Source organism: Malaclemys terrapin, chromosome 8 (assembly GCF_027887155.1).
Source record: "Malaclemys terrapin pileata isolate rMalTer1 chromosome 8, rMalTer1.hap1, whole genome shotgun sequence".
In the NCBI taxonomy this organism is placed as follows: domain Eukaryota; kingdom Metazoa; phylum Chordata; order Testudines; family Emydidae; genus Malaclemys; species Malaclemys terrapin.
Genome location: NC_071512.1, coordinates 46,360,600 through 46,378,063, shown reverse-complemented (window position 1 = coordinate 46,378,063; position 17,464 = coordinate 46,360,600). Strand labels below are relative to the sequence as shown.

General features: G+C 43.0%; 1 protein-coding gene and 1 long non-coding RNA gene across 5 annotated transcripts in view; one reads left to right on the top strand and one right to left on the bottom strand.

Moving 5' to 3' along the window:
- Positions 1-16,491, bottom strand: LOC128842089 (uncharacterized). Its single transcript, XR_008445938.1, has 3 exons — positions 15,365-16,491; positions 617-728; positions 1-289 (listed from the first exon to the last, which is right to left on the bottom strand). It is a non-coding gene; the product is annotated as an uncharacterized LOC128842089 (long non-coding RNA).
- The window catches only part of DNM3 (dynamin 3), a 318,627-nt gene extending 301,741 nt beyond the window's left edge, over positions 1-16,886 (top strand). For 3 of the 4 annotated variants that reach the window (XM_054037811.1, XM_054037814.1, XM_054037813.1), the window contains one exon: positions 12,342-12,517. In XM_054037811.1, the coding sequence (XP_053893786.1) occupies positions 12,342-12,411 (70 nt within the window). In that variant the 3' untranslated portion in view covers positions 12,412-12,517. Of the gene's footprint in view, positions 1-12,341; positions 12,518-16,429 lie in introns of those variants that run through there. The other variant, XM_054037812.1, reaches the window with a different exon arrangement.
- Positions 16,887-17,464: the final 578 nt, after the last annotated feature.

Genomic DNA, 17,464 nt, shown 5'->3' with positions numbered 1-17,464 from the left:
TGCTGGGTATGGTTCTCGTCCTATAGAATAACCGACATATTTTATATTGGGTAGAAAATTGAAACACAATTCCTTATATCTAAAATGAACAAAGCAATACAGTGCTTTCAATGCAGAGAGACAAAGGCAGGGTTTGACAAGTCCATTCTTATCATAAAGCTTATTTCTCAGAAATTAGAAACTTTTCACCCAATTAAAAGACCCGTGTGCAGTGAATTGGTCCAAAGAAATGCTTGATTGTCTGACTGAAGTCAGAGCAGCTGCTCATGGTGTTGGGTACAGCCAAAACCTGTGAAAGAGAGAAGTAGAGACTAGATTAGACACAAGAATCATCTCTCTGCTCATGGAGAAGAGGTCTGAGTGTAGTGGCTCACATTATCCATTCTGGTTGGATCACAAAATGCATCTGTCTTTAGAGGGGATGATGATTCATCTCAGTGAGAGAGAAAAAAAATCAGCCACTTAAAGAACAGTGACTGCTAAACTGGGAGGCTGGGTGGAGCCCCTGCCTCATAGAAGAAGCTTGATTAGGCCTCATTTCAATAGCCTGTTTATGGATGCATTTGCTGGCATGGGAAACAAATGCTGGGGAAGGAGGTCAGTGTGGTTAAAATACCTTAACTGTCCATATAAGTGTATGGAAGACTTCATGGCATTTGTGTTAAATGTAATCTGCAGTACTTCTTCCGGACTGAGTCATGGTTCACTGTAGCTCGAGCTGCGAACCCCTTAGGTGTAAAAACACATACATATGCTTAAGAATGAAGTGGAAGAGTTCACATTTGTGCTGAAACATCAAGTTTATCCTGCTGACTAAACTCAACGAGAGGAAATTTCTGAGAAGGGGCTGGAGGGGGAAGTCACCTGAGAGGGACAGTGTGTCTGACTCCTATGCCTATTAAAAGTGCCGTTTTAGACTTGAAATTTCTGCTTCGCATGGTCTGTTTTTAATAAAAGCCTGAGCAGGATTGTAGTAAATTGACTCAGAAAAGGGGTCTCAGATAATAAAGGGGGAGGTGGGGAAAGACTTGAGGAAGAGTTCTTGATGAAACTCGAGCTTTCTCTTTTACTTCTTTATATATCTAGTCTCTCCGCGCTGTCTGCTTTACCACTGTTTTCTCCAGTGATTCCTGAAAGTGTCAGGATCCATCATATCCAGGAAAGTAGCTTAGCTTCCTGAGAGGAAAGAGACATTTTTTAAGTTCTTCTTGGCTTTCTGACGACGTCTCCCCTCCCCCACCCCTGTTTGTCAGGAGCAGAAACTTCTAACACAACAAGACAACATGAGCATTTTACTCTCTTTCCTGCTGAGCTTTCAGATTAAAAAAGCAATAACCAAAACTGTTTTGAAGGGAAAGATTCAAACCATCCTGTTCAGTGTATGGCTGTGCATATTATTTTGACTGGAGAATTTGCCACCTCATTAGCAAGATATGACCCCTGCCTTTAAAAAAAAAAATCTAATTTTATTCCACGTTATTAGCGTTTAATCAAAGCAGCTGCAATCTTACAGAAACCATGAGCTCTCTGCGGTTTTTTTATTGCTCCTCATTTAACATATGGAGAAAGGAAAGGGGCAGGGAAGAGGGGAAACAATTTTCTTCCTTATTTCTCTCTGATTCTCAAGCTGGTTTGGGTTATGTGTCCTGAGTATTTCTGTGAGGCAACAGAAACTATTTGCATGATGCATGCCTGTTTTAATTAATCCCACTTGAGATGGGTGGATCTCTCCCAGCAGCAAAGCTTGTGAGTAAAGGCGCCGGCCTTTGTTAGCGGCTTGATGCCAAAGTATCTCTGATTTGCGAAATATCCCCTGCTGCCAGAAATCAGATTATTCCCCCTCTCCGTTCTCTTAAAAGGCTGCAGCGATATTTTAAAAGAAAATACAGATGTGCACTTGCTTCAGTAAGATGACTGTAAGCTTGCATGAGCGCCACTATGAAGTTCCAGAATGTGTGTTTGTTTCCTGGTTTAGAGATCCTGATCTTGATCAAACACTAACTCCAGTCTTAATACCGTTACTTTAAATTGTAGCTTTTTCTCTGAGTGGGAATCTCAGCTTTGCCACGAAGAAAGAGAAGGAATTGGAAATGTGTTTTTCCTGGCAATAGAGCCCTTTGGAATGTAGCATGTGGGCCCGTGATTATGCTCTCTGCCCCTTCCCCTTTTTCCTGCTCTGTAGTGTTACTGCAGCTGGGGGAGGGAGCAGAGAGCTTCCACTCAATGAAGGCTCAAACCATCATGCACTTGCCACTGGGATCTGCACTACCCCAAATACTATGGAAGCTCAGGACCTGGTTGCACACAAATCCTAGAGGGAAGTGTGATGTCCACTGACAGGGACAAAGCCCAGCTAAGCTTTATAGCATGGATGGCACCCTGTCCTGCTCAGCTTTCACGCTCAGGCTTGCAGTCATGGAGCTGTCACAGCACTCAACAGTGATTCTGGGCATGAAGGGTTTGCAGGGGCAGGGTCTTAGAATGGGATGATATCAATGAAGAATTGAATCAATCTGCTGGTCAGCTGGTCAATGGAGCTGCCCCGGCCTTCAGTTGTTCAGTGGGGCTGCACTGCCACTCGCTGCTCTCTGCCCTCTTCCCCCCCCCCCCCACTGCCCTTAAGGCAGGAAGAGGCAGAAAGGAGGGAGCGGCGGGTGGGAGGCGCTCAGGAAAATGGGTCTTGGGGGAGGGGAAGACGTTAAGTGGGGACGGGGCCTTGGGGGAGGGGCGAAGCCAATGTGGGGCACCCACCAGCAGAACTAAAAGTCAACGCCTATGGTTATAACATCACCTGTTTTCTCGTCATTCACCCAGAAGTCAACAGCAGTGAGATGCCTGACTCCTTTAAAAATCTAGCCCCAGTTCTTTACTCCATATTTGTGCAGCACCTAATACAATGGGGTCCCTATCTCTGATTGGGGCTAGGGTGACCAGACAGCAACTGTGAAAAATCGGGACATGTGGTGGGGGGGTAATAGGCACCTATATAAGACAAAGTCCCAAATATTGGGACTGTCCCTATAAAATTGGGACATCTGGTCACCCTAATTGGGCCTCTGCATGCTACTGCAGTTCTAGGCAGAGCTGGTAACACCACCGATAGTTCAGGTTATCTGACACTTCCCATTGTAAGACTCTCTGTTTTCAGTTGCTTTTGACTTTCTCAAACATTAACAGGCTTAAATTTTCCATGCTGAGTGTCTCTGCCTAAGGCTGCATTTTTTGGGCAAGGTTTATCCTGTGCACCAACAGAGGCCAGGGTCTTGCGGAAAAAATAGTATGTGATCATATGATTAAAAACTGTAGCATAATGCCTATATACAAAGGGGCTGAATTGAACAGATAACCTTCATTCTGGCATTTCCTAACTGGTGAGCACTTTCAACCTTATGAATGTTCTTTTACTGGACTTTTTTGGCTGAAATATAAAATAATAATAAAATGTCTGTTATTTTTAGCTGAGCACTTTTGGTGTGTGCTCAGTTCTATACAAACATTGCCTCAAAGAGCTGATGTTCTAAATCAGACTCAGCCTGAATGCACAAGCCATGGAGTGCAAGGTGCTCTTGCAGGAACAGGTATTGTAAGTTAAGATGCTATTTAAAAGCATAATCAGCAATCCAGAATATACCCCATATGTGCCTGGGGACAAGTTAACTTGAACATTGTGTTAATGAAAGGATTTTAAAAATGGTAATTTCCTGGGTTTTAAAGGGGGAAAAAAGAAGCTAAAGCATGACTGATTTCAGCTTTGCTTCCAATCAAAATCATATACACTGTGTTTAGCAGCCCCATGCCAAATCCTCGTAACTGTGTATTCATATACTCCATACTCCCACATAATTCCAGTACTGCCAGTCCCAAGTATTCAAAAATCATGAGAATTAAAAACATGTGCGTACATTATTCCCTGTCTGATTGCTGTTTGAGCATTTAGGGGGAAGCCACCTCCTCCCAATTGATTTATCATATCCAGTTCAAATTTCAAGCTCAGATGACCTCACAGTAATGCAGTCCTCGCCGCTGGGTGCTCAGAGAAGGAACTCCACTTACTTCTCATAACTCTCCGGGCAGAAGAACTGCCATTTTTGCTTCTCCATCCCCACTCCCATGTCAACAATCTGCCAGCCCCTTGCCATCTTCCTTCCTGCCCACCCAGTTTGCTGCTCCCCTTCACATTCCCCCTCTGTGCTCCTAGACAGCAAGAGAGAGAGAGAGAATGAATAGGGGAGAGGGTATATGGGTCTGTCTATGCTGGGGTACTTTTCTAACTGGTTTTAAAACTGGTTCTGCAAAACCAGTAATAGGCATAGTGTAGACCCATTTTAATGAACCAGTTGCAAGGCCCTCGAGATTCAGTAAAAGCAGGGCAGGCTGCCCGAAACATGGTCTACTCTACACCATTGCTCTAATTGGCTTGCAAATCAGTTTAGCTGAACCAATTTCAAAAATGGTTAGAAAATTCCCCTAGTATAGACAGGCCTCATGAGAGAATGGAGGGAGGGATGTGGGGAGAGAAATGATATGAAGAGAGGAGAAAGAAGAAAGGAGACGGAGGAGAAACGTACAGAGGGACAAATCTGGGGATAAGCAAGAGGTTAAGGGTACTAATTGGATGGTTGCCCTCAAACACTGCTGTGAACGCCTGTGGTCCTGTCAGCTGACAATAGCTAGGAGGATGATTAATTTGCTTTATTATGTACGTTTTCAGCAAGAGACTTTTTGCCTCGTTAGCTTTTTTAAAAATGTACTGATTAGTAAAAGGAAGTGGTTTTTATTTTTAGCAACTCTCAATTTTAAAAAGGAAAGTGAAGGCAAACAATAGCGAATAATGTTTGCCAGGAATGCAGATGGGAAGCCAAAGGTGTGTTTTGTCTTCTGTATTTAATTAATAGCATAACATTTGTCACGAAGACCCTGTGCCTAGAGAAGAGGTGACCAACACAGGGCCCGTGGCTGGATCCAGTCCACAAGCTGTGTATGTGTGACCAGCATGCCACATTCTCATTGTGCAGAATCTCAGCTTTCATTTTTTAATGATAGTACGTTTCTAACCTTCATGGTCATGAAGAAAACCGTCTGAAGGTGAATCAAATGAAACCAATGCAGTGTTGCCTTCCTGAGTCTGCAGACAGCCTGACACAATGTGAAACCTTCTGTCCCCTACTAATCTCATACGAGTGTCAATTAAAACAACTTAAATAATTCAATATCTCATCTAATTAATTTCCTGCCATTGCAGGGGCCTCAAGCATAGGTGACACCTCAGTCTCACCTGTTCTCTGCCTGTGGCACACAACAGCCCCTGAGTCCTCTTGAAGACTGAAAGGCATTAGTCTGATTTAAATTATTGGGCTCAATGTAGGGCTTTCTGGGTGAAACGTAATGGCCTGTTTTATGCAGGAGGTCAGACCAGATGGTCTGATGGTCCCTTCTGGCTTTAAACACTATGTCAGCATTAACTACGGCATTGATGATCATTTTAGTGGCTGTAGTGGGGAGAGAGCTAGGAGTGAGAATGGGGAATTGCATTTCATTCCTTGCAGCAGAGGTTCTAAAGATCTCATTAGCCCTTTCTGTACCCACATGCTCAATCTAGGAAGCGCATGCCTGGCTCCAGCCAAACCAGCCTCACATGGCTGTGCAAGGCAGTGGGGAATCCTTACTGCCCTGGGTGATGCTATTGGGACTAGGGACAGACTAGCCCTAAATGTGTTTATCCATCTGTGTGCCCATTACATTCTCCTTCCCCCATCGTTTTGTGGTGATTTTCACTCCCTCTATTGTCTCTGCTCTCCTCTGCCTGTTTTTCTCCTGCCCCTGGGCTTCAAGTCCTGCCCTATTCCTTGCTCCTTTCATCTGCATCATCCTTCATCATCCTCTTTCCATCTTTTTTGGTCTCTTGTATTCTTTTCCCCCAGTCCCAAGTCTCTTCTCTCTTCCCTGCTGACCTCCTCCCCCAAAGTTCCTCTTGCTCCTGAACTGCAGGCCCAGAACTACCACTGTTGCTGTTGTTCCTTTCTGCACCTTTGGCAGGGGCCAGGAGGGAGCATCTGAGAAGTGGAGATGCTGATGTGTGAACTGGGAAAACAAAAGAGGAATCTCTGGCTGTGGAGACATCCCGGGATTTTATTAAACAGGGAGAAAATCCTCTTTTCAGTAAAACAGGCCAGGATGCTAGGACCGTCTCTCAATTAGGACAAGCCTGGGAAAATGGGTTTCAGGTCCCCCTAACAGATTGGAGATAGTGACTTATAGAAGAAGTGACTTTTGTTCCCCACCTAAAGAAAACAAATCATCTGTCTAACCTCTTTCCACTTTACAGTGTAAAATAAGCCTGGTCCACAAAGAGACTTGAATCCACACTAACAGTGAAACCTGGCTGAAGAACTGTTTCAATATTTTCTTTCTAAAAAGGTGCGAACATGGTTTCCAATCACAGTGTAGTCTGAGCCCAAGAGGCCGGGAATATAATGAACACTTGCCAATTTTATAGAAAAAAGTAAATAAAAAGCTGTTTACACCTCTGGAGCAATAGGAATATATTGTAAAATGCATCCACTTTCGTAAGTGCTCTGTGATGGTCCTGGACAGACGTGGATGTAAGTGGAAATGAAAGCCTTTTATTTAGAACTATGATGGCTTTTCTTCTCAGTCCAGCGATGATCTTAAAGCAGGGCCTCTCACTGTAATTACAGCTATGCTTCACTAAAAGCATATTTTGTGGACTATGTCTCTAGAATGAAAGCAGTTCTGAAAAGGCAGATGCTTGAAGAGTTCCCATATGGTTCTGATCGAGTTTTAAGTCTAGACTTGCTTTATTTAGTGACTTTTGCTCTGCATTTGTCTAGCTAAAGCTATTCGGAGCTCTCTTAAAACTGAAAAAAATGGAGTGTGCTCTTTAAGTTAAAAATAAAATAAACCTTTCTTATTTTTTAATTTTTGGGTGGAAATAGAAGTTATCCCTTGTATAAAACCCCATTGAACTCTTCAAAGGAGGAGTCACTCCAGAAACATCAGGAAGTTATTAAATAGGATTTCATTGGTAAATTCTTTATGTTCTGCCTAATGTATGCTAGTTAGAAGTCCTGATTCTTTCTGCAGACTCGTTTACTCAACCCTAGGATCGAATGATCCCCTGCTCCTTCAGCACAAACTTTTACAAACACAGCATTTCTCTTTCAAAAAATGGCCCCAGCAGGCCACTAGCTAAAGAGGGCCAGGTTCTGGCGGTCTGCCCCAAAAGTTGAAACTTCAGTGAAAAGATTTGAGGCAACAGCTAAATAGGAATCACTGTAGAAATGACATTTTTATCTAAAAGGACTGTCTTATTCTGAATCTGCCCAGAAATCAACCTTTTGCACCCTGTGAACAGCAGTGAATCCAGTCCCAGAATATGAGAGAGTCTGATGGAAGCAGAAAAACTGTGGGCTCTGCTGTCTCTACCAATATCATCTCTTGGCTTCAGACTAAACATTTAATTGGGCTTAGTCACATATTTACTCATTGACATGGCAGCTAGCGCAGCACACAGATCGTCTGGGTTTGTTTTTCTCTAATTTTCTTTTGATCTGAATGAGTTCAGAAGATTACAGCTCCCCCTGCTGCTAGTTGTAATCTATAGATCACTGTAGTTTTAAGGGAACGTTAACGTGCAGAGAATGTTTGCGTAACCTTTGCTCACACTTCACACTAAAAAAACGGATTTTTACAGGCTGAAATCCATTGTTTCCTCAGAACTTGATTTTTCAGCTGATTTAGTCCGACTGAAAGAAGGAAGTGGCCCTAAGAAAGATGATCTTATGGGCTCAGCCAGCTATATTTACCAGGAATAATCCAGGACCAGGCTCTCTGCTCCATTACACCAGTCTAACCGATTGCTGAAATTCCTCCCATTGTAAGTTCCAGGCCTAAAGTGAGGGAAAAGGAAAGAAGGCCTGTGTTGCAGGCCTGTCCTCCTGTGCTAGCAGTCCAGATTCCTTCAGACTAAGAAGGTGAAAACCTACTGAAAGCCAAAAAGTGGGCTTACGCTCCCTATGCTCCCGGCCAAGGAAATCTGAGTGAGTGATAGGTAGTCTTAGCAGAATTAGATTTTTATTTTTTTATAATGTTGATGGATTATATTGATCTTTATTTTTAAGCATTTTTATCTATGTACATTTTCACAGTTGTGGGAAATTATGTGCGGGGTCAGAGGATAATTATTCACTGACAGTAGGTGCTGAGATTCAAAAAATTAAAATCGTCAAAACCGAAATGTCAACATCCCATGTCGACATGTACAAAATAAATGTCCTTAGCTCAAACTCTAAAGTTTTCAAGCAGCATTTTCCTTACTTTGCCCATCTGTAAATTTATGTTATTGAGGGAAATAATTTTTCTTTGGTCTGTGTATGTCTGGGGAAATCAACATTTACCAACATTTCCCGATTAAAAATCTAATCCTTCCAAGCCTAGTGATGGGCAGCTTCCAGGCCTGCCCTTTTCGCTCGCTCCCTCTTCAACTTGTGTAAATCTTTGTAGCTCCACCGCAGTCAATGGAGCTAGGGCAGTTTACACCAGATGAGCATCTGGTCCTCTGTAGTGCATGCTGGCATCAGGATCAAAAGCTACAGATCCCAGCATTCAGGTACCCGCCTCTGGGAGGCTGCTAGCCTAGGAGTTTCCTAGCATAACTGCTATGTGCAGTGGCTTGTGGACAGGGCCGGCTCCAGGCACCAGCGCAGCAAGCAGGTGCTTGGGGTGGCCAACGGACAGGAGCGGCACATCCGGGTCTTTGGCGGTAATTCGGTGGCGGGTCCCTCAGTCCCTCTCGGAGGGAAGGACCGGCCGCCAAAGAATGAAGTGGCGGGGTAGAGCTGCCGCCGAAATGCTGCCAATCGCGGCTTCTTTTTTTTTTCCGCCTCTTGGGGCGGCAAAAACGCTGGAGCCAGCCCTGCTTGTGGAACCAGAGGGACTTCACTAGGAGGGGGCACTTCATTGTAGGCCAGTCGTGGAAGAAATAAGGCGGCGTAGTGCTTTCGTGTATATAAACGAGGTGTAGAACAAGACAACCAAACTAATTTCACTGAGACCGAAACCAAATTGAAACCCAGGACTCTATCTTACTATGCCATCTAGTTTCTGACCAACCTAGTCGAAATGTAAATTTGAACACAAGAATTTGGAAGTACGATATTTGGATTCAGTTTGTGCTGAGATACATTGCTGGTCTTATCTTTCACATTTAATATAAAGAAGCTGTATGAATTCTCTCTGTTTGTAAATTGTACACACATTAGTTGGTGTTTTCAGTAAGCTCTAAGCAATGCAACATGGTGAACTTCGACAAAGAAATAGTTTAATGTAATCCAGCACCAATGCAGAGCCTTACAAGTGGTTCTTTACAAAACTACAAATTTTGTAATCTGAGCTAACAAACCAACACTGAAGCTAGCTGAGAAGCATTCTTCTGTTAGAAAAATACACCATGAAGAAATTGCTGTTTAGGGATTTTATTTTAGCTTGTTGATTTCCACTAGGATATCAGTCGGAGTCTGCCCCGTTTGTGTTCTGTGTTAGGGATTAAGATTCTCATTTCTCCACAGGGCAGTGTATTGAAATACAAGTTACACTTAAAGCAAAACAAACCTTTTCAACCGTAAACGTGCTTCAAATATTGAGTCCCAGTTCAAAGAATACTAACACTCATGCTTTTCATCTTCAAAGCACTTTTAGTGCCAGTAGGCCAGCTTCCAGTGAGGTCATTGGCAAAACTCACATTGGGTTCAGTAGAAGCAGAATTGGGCCCATTTATCCCATAAGTCCCACCCTGTGAGTTAGGGGAGCAGTCAGAGAGGTTGTGTGACTTGCTCACTGGGCGTTAATGGCATCACTGCTAGCAATGGATTTAGAACTCAGGAGTTCTTGTGCTCAGATCGCACTCCAGCCCTCTCTCAGAGCAGCTATGGCAGGGTTCGACTTACATCGATATGGTGTAAGGAAGGCTGGGGTCCTGGCGGGGCAGAGCAGAGACCCTCAGCAGGGGCCGCAAGGAGGGCGACGAGTGCTGGGCTGCAGGGGGAGGCCACCCCACTGCTGAATGACACCTGCCTGGTGACAGAGCCATTAGGCAGCAGGATGGCCTCCACAGCAGCTGGTGGTTTGGGCTCCTCCTCACAGTCCTGGCTGAAGGTCTCTGCTCTGCCCCACCAGGACTTCAGCCGGGGGCTCATGCTGCCAGGAGTTCATCCTTCACCTTGCAGTCCTGCCTGGGAAACTTTGCTGCACCAGGACAAGACTGCAGCCCGCCACACATTTTGCTCCCTGGCGTCTTGAGCCCCTCAGTCATGGTGCAGGGAGCTCCCTGTAGTCCTGCTCTTAGTGCTGGGAGCCCCCTACAGGCCAGCTGTCAGTACTGCCCTTCCCCACCCCATGTAAATTTCAACAACTGCCCTACCCCACCCCATGAAATTTTCCACAACTGTAAAATAAAAATCAGAAAAGGTAAAAACCAATATTGATCATCCAAACTGCAAAAAAAAATCGTATTCTGCTCAGCCTATACGCAGACATGTGGTGGCCTGGGTTGAATTAAAAAACAAAGGAAGAATTGACATTTCCTGCTTAATAAAATGGGAAGCAAAACAACCCTTTAAGAGTTGGGGAAGGGGCAGAATGTAGTGGAATAAAATGCAGCATAAAAACCGTGCTGGAGAGAGCTAAGCAACGAGCAAAGGAAGCTGATTGGCTGTGCAGAATAATCAGAACATGTGTAAACAAAACTAGAAGCAAGCTGGGTGTGGCAGCACAGAAATAAGAGGAGCCATCTGCAAGCTGAACTGTGCCAGTGTCCGGCTGTCTGGCATGGCAAGGGGGTGGGTGTCCATTTGCCAACTGTTTTTTGTTTGTACTGTTGAACAATACAAATAGACCCATCCAGGGAATCATCTTACAGCCGCATTTTTGTACTATGATCCTGTGTCATTGCTCTACAACCATGTTGTCCCATCTACGCAAACACAGACACCACTAACCGTTCCAAGGACCCGCGCCCTGGCATGGTTAAACTTGGAATGGGGATGATCTCTCTAGGCATTTGCATGTGCCACATGCTGACCTGTCTTAGTTTTAGTAACATTCTCAGCCAATCAAATTCTTTTGCTGGAGAATGCAAAGTAACTGACTGATTTTGTCCTTGCACTTTATTCAGTAGATTCATTCCCTCCCATGTGGCCCTGAGTGTGTAATAGTTTGCCCCTCCCTCCCCCCCCCCCCCATTCCACAAGAAAGAATAAAATCTTCAGAAACCCCTAGGAGACGAGCAGAGGGAACCTTTGAACTCTGCAGCCAGCTCCAAATGACTCCCAGATCGGCACAAACTCTTTACACAAGTGCTCCCATTGAGTTCAAGTAAGAGAAACTTAATCCCGTATTGGAACTAGACCTATGAGTGAGCTAGCCACTAGGGGAAATGCCAGTGGCATGAAATGCCTTTGAAGCAGAATCATTCATTTCATAAGGGCAATCATGAACATGTAGACCTACGCACATGCTTCAGTTACTCCATGGGAGTAGCTTATTCACTTCAGTGGGGTTAAATGTGATTAAAGTTAAGCACAACAGTAGTAAAAGAAAACGTCCCCTGGAGTGAAGGACTGGGCTATACTTGAACTCTCCTAGTTGGGCTCCAGACTGATACGTATCTGTGTTCACACACCGTCTCTTACTTATGATTCCCACCACAACTTCTTAAGTCAAGAAGCGAACAGGTCTTGGCCTCACTGAGCCCTGTCGCATTGAACCCACTCAGTAGTCTTTTCCCAGCTCACCATGTTTGCCACGTTGCGGCAGGAGAACTGGGAGCTAACAAGCTAATGATCCCAGTGTTAGTTGCGAAGGCCAGTATTTTCAAAAGTTGCTTCTAAGCTCTAATTGAAGCAAATGAGAGCTTCAGGTGCACAACACTTTCTGGAAATCAGGACCAAGTTTCCTCAAATTGGGCATCGCAATCCACAGCCACTTTTGAAAATTTGGCTCTAATTCTATTCTGTGCCTTTCTAAGCTGAGAGGGACATCTGACCAATTGACCTCTGAACCTTGTAAACAGAGAACAAACTGTTGGCTATTCCAGAGGGAGTATCTGTACTGCACATGGAGCTGTTCAGTGAACATTTTACCTTCTTACCTATTGCAAATGCTTATGGGCTGTCCTGTTTGATTGTAATTGGAAGTAGAAATGTGACATATAGCTGCATGTGCATGTTATGCAGCAATAGCAATATTTTGCAGCAGTGAAAAGGTTACAGATTCATACTCAGTGTTTCTGCTTGTTTCCTCTCTCTTTCTTTCTCTCTCTCTAGCCGAAGACCACCCCCTTCACCCACTCGGCCCACTGTAATTCGTCCGTTAGACTCGTCCCTGTTAGATTAAGTGAAGTTTCTGGCATGTCATTAATTGCTAACCAAATGTATGGAAGCAACTCGCTTGATAACCGTTGCAATAACCAATGTATAGTCGCATGTATGGACATCTGTAGGCAAGTAACCAATTTTACTAATATACTCTGTCCATTCTGTATTGCTTATGGGGTCTGAAATGTCATGGGAAGGTATGTGATGCCTTAACTTTCCCTCTTGCAAAAAGCTGATTTCTTAGCTAGTGTACTGACATATATATATTAATGCAAGCACTTGAGTGTTCCCGTTCTATACATTCAAACGGGGGCTTGCTGTACTGTGTGTTTGTGTTGACCAAGTGCTTAGAGTTTGCCTCTTTCTCATTTCAAAGGGACATCTTGTTTTTATAAGTAGCTTCCAGGTTTCTGCATCAAATTGTTTAAAGAAAGGCTTTCTATAATTTGGATTATAGTTATACACATTTCCTTCCTTAAATGCCAACTGGGCTGAGAGAAACAATGTTGTCTGTAATTAAAAGCTCCTGCACGCCCCATAATTACACATGTCCTCATGTCTCTTTCACAAGCCTGCTGGATGGTTACTTTCACTATAATTTCTCAACATCAGAAGCTTTTAGTTTATGAAGAATGTTGCTAAGGAAAATAAGGCCATATATGGTGTGATGAGCTCCACTCTTTGTGTCCCTCTTTACAGGCCAAGGGGGGAGTCAGTCTTCTTTTTCAGTAACTGGTAAGAGCCAGATTCTGACCCTCTTGCTCACATTGGGTAGTATTTCCTCACATGAGCATTCCCACCGAACTCGATGGGAGCATGTGTGTAAACATAACACACCATGAGTAAGGGTATCAGAGTCTGGACTAAGTGGGTGGTATATTTGTCATTTCAGTGTGAGAAACTGGAACAGATTTAATATGTGAATGTCTAACTGAACCACCAATTCCTTACCCACTATTTGAATGATATTTTGACCCAAGTCACAAAGTTCAGATCTGAATTTGGATCTGAGCTTTCTTGGTAGTGAGTGCTGTTTGGATTGAGGATTTTGGTTGAAGCTGATCTCTCTTTTCAACCATTATTAAAACCCTGAGACAAAGTTACACTGTGTGAAGATTTTGCATTTTCATTCACTGAAATCCCCTGTGGCTTGGTACGATAGTCCCTTTATCCAACTAAAACAAGTGAGAAGTGATCAACTATATATCCCGGCAATGCGTTATTTTAACAGCTGTTCATTTTCAAGGGTCCTATTGTTTGTTATTTACAAAAAGCTTTATCTTAACTAGTTAACTTGCCATTTTAAATAGATCAGAAAATTTCCCTCCCTAGTGTAGAACAAATGAAGTGGACAGAATTAATTTGACCTGATGTCTTCAGAAAGTATTTGCTGTTATTTTATTACAGTTAGAGTTCCTAAGGGAAGGCAGTTGGTGGTTATGAAGGCCATCACTATAATGAATCAATCTAATAAATTCATGTATTAAAGCTGTATGTGGTGCTACAATACACAGTATCTCAGTGGTTGGGAGGGATCCTGTCAGAACCACAACCAGTGGGAATTTTGTCTGTTAAATATTCCCAGACTGCTGATTAAATAATAGCTGTGTCCACCACTGAAGCAAATTGTGTTTCTGCTACATAAGAGAGTTTAACTTGGGAAAGCAGCATGATTTGTATATTAGTTTAATTTCCTGTCAAACTTATACTCAGAACATGCACCTGTAGAGTCTAGAGGTCAGTGTTTTAAGCACTGCAAAGATGGACTTTGGCACCTTGGTGATCTTAGTGAATTGCTAAAATGGCCAATGTTAATTTGAAGAACATGCTAAAATACTGAACAACAAACTTATAAAATCATCTTTAAAGTAAAAATAAATTTCACCTTCTAAATTCAGTTGTGCTGTTTTGAACTACAGGAAAGTAAAAAATTACATTTCAATTATGTTTCTATGTTCTCCGCTCTTCAGTATTCTCTAATTTAATATGTAACATTATTATTAGAGGTATTTATATGGCACTATACTAGTAGGTGTATGCTTTTCAGGCAAAACTTCTGTATTTATTATTTCCAAGTTTTAATTTGCAACCAACTTCTATTATAAAGCCCTATTTTAGCACCCTTTTAACTTTGACTTTGGAAACTAATTTGGCAAAAAAAAATTGCAATTTTTTTTTCAAAAAGCACAGGAGGAAGTATCTAGTTAAATCTGCTTGAGACAGTGACATTTTAAAGAAAATAGACTGAAGTTAAGCCAAGTTATTAATAATTTTTGTTGTGGATAAATCTTAAACTGCCCACACATTGCCTGATTCTGAGTTCATGTATGCTGTTGTAAATCTAGAGTAACTCCACTTGAGTTACAGCAGAGTAAATTCTGCATAATGGAGATAAAAATCAGGGCCCATAACATATTGGGCCTAATTCTCAACTGCCCTGCATTTTTGTAGCCATTAACTTCGGTGCAAAGTGGGTATAAAGAAATCAGAATGGGATAGCCTCTGAGACACAGTTGGCACTGAAGTGAATGGCTACAAAAGGTGAAGAGAATTGGGCTCATTTTTAATCGGTCACTAAGAAATGCATATTTCATCACAGTGCACCAACCTTAAATCTGACCCAAAATAAAGAGCATTCTTTCATCAGTAATCTCAAAATATAAACAATACAAAACTCTTCTGGAAGGAAGCACAGCATTTATATATGTGGGCATTAATCAGCCTCAAGTGCAAATCCACATACTCTGATAATTTTACCTTAAGTTGATAGTTATGCATTTTTCAGAGTAAACTATGTTTCTCAGGAAAAAGCAATTCTAAATACTTTACAAAAAAGTCTACCGCCAGCTGATATAGATTCATCTTATAATCATAGTTCATGTTTGTCAGCATGGCAGTCTGTGGAACTGGACTCTTCATTCCTACTCACCCTGATTCCGTTTAGTTTCACCCTACCCCCACAATGTTCTCACCAGAAACATCCCTGGCAGCAGCTCGCTCTGCACTGGAAGGACAGCTGGGCAGCTCATCAGTACTTCTCCCTAGATCTGCCAGTAGGGGAGTGGCTGTCTGAGAAAGGTAGCCTTTCCCTCCGCAGACTGAAGGCACCTCTACAATGGCGTGCTAAGCCTGAGATCCCATAGCCCAGACACACAGCCAGGGGGATTGTTGTCCCTTCATTAGACTGGCTCTAGAAAAGCTCAGAAGACTGACTGTAGAGGACGATTCTCTTCCTGCAGTTAACTTAAAAGGAATGAAGGGCTGGGGGAGTTTGTCTGGCTGTGTGTGTGTAGAGAGATGGATCAGAGACTTCTAACATCAGTGATCTCCATTCCATTCCTTATTGAGCAGTGTCCATGTGATTGGATGACCACTTCTAGTTTGGCTTCAGGGTGGTGCTCATCCATTATTTTGTTTAGGCGACGCCTAACTCTCAGCATGGATAGTGTATTGTGCCTTGCATAGTCATGGTTGACCTTACAGCTGAGGAGGTGGAATGTGCCTGTTTGTGTCATAAGTAGCTCTCAGTTTGTAATCCTGAGGGATCCTACTACACCTTCCTAAGACAAGTAGTGTCTGTGAAATGAAAAGGAAGGCTTAGCTATAGTAAATACGTATTTACTTCATTGCCTGTCTTATTGCACTTTCTGAATAAGCCTCTTATAAAAGAGGCTTCTATTATATTAAGAGAGACATGTTTGTTTTGTACAATGCCATCTTGTGTTATACTAGAACATAGAAAATATTCTACTCTATATTGCAAGCCTCTATTTAAAACTATGTGCATACAGTACAGAGAGATTATTAGATAGATCTATTTGTCTTAAGAATTGAAGACCACCCAATTGAATGCAGACCTGTTTTGCACTGATGGTATTGCTGAGGTGGTTCACCCTCTGCATTGGTCTTACACGAGGCTCATGTCCTGCTTTTGTCTTTGATCACCCTATGCCGTGCTCTGCATGTAATACAGTAGAACTGCTTCGTTTTGTAAATGAATATCATTCTGCCTGTCTTTCCTCTTGCTTTGTCTCCAGGCGAGTGGATACAGATGGCTTCTCCCGTCCAGACAGTCCAACGCACTTGCTTGATATGTGATTTGTTCCATGTTGCCGGCTGTTTGTTTTGTTCCCAGTTTGTGTTTTATCCCTCTCTACTTTTCCAGAATGATGTACACAGCGGGGGCGTTTTGTGAGGAGCAAGTGCTCACTTTCTCTCTGAATGTTGCTCTGTATGTTAATGGCCTCATTAATATGAGCCACAACACCTGCCATTGGTTTTGTGGTATGTAAATGATTACTGGCATGGACTTTTGCACACTGTGACTGGATCTCTGGATCCTGAGTCCATTATCGAAGGTCTCCTATGCCTCCTGTAAAAATGTCGCACTGCATTTCTGAACCTGAAATAAAGGTAAACGCTGGCTGGGTGTTTGTTACTTTCTGGATGTGATCGAGAGCCTCACCTGTCTTTCAACATGATCATGCCACATTCCTTCAGTCTGTTTTGTCTTCTTTTGAAGAGCTGACCTTCTGGCATTCCAAAGGGAGATTCCAGTATTAACTGAGTCTGCCACAGTTCTGGGGGAATAAGAGCACAGCAGGATTGCTGTTAGGAACTTGGTGAATGGATTTCAAGCAGCACTGGCACATTTGCTTAATAACTAGGGTGACCAGACAGCAAATGTGAAAAATCGGGATGGAGGTGGGGGGTAATAGGGGCCTATATAAGAAAAAGACCCAAAAATCAGGACTGTCCCTATAAAATCAGGACATCTGGTCACCCTATTAATAACTGACACTAAAATTAGACATTCTGAGTGAAATTCATTGCTGAGCTGCGGGACAGCACGAGTGCTCATAGGCTTGCGTGGGACTAGAATAGTGTGTCCGCTGGCTCTGTGCCCCAGGGGGAATTTCACCCTGAAGGGGTGAGTAGTATGTTCAGATGCATCAGAACATATCTAGGTTCCCCCTCAAAGTTAGTAACGTCCAGCTACTCAGTGCTGAGAGAAGAAATGGTCTCTACAACCAAACAAACAGTAAAAGCATGGCAGCTCCTTAGATCAGGAG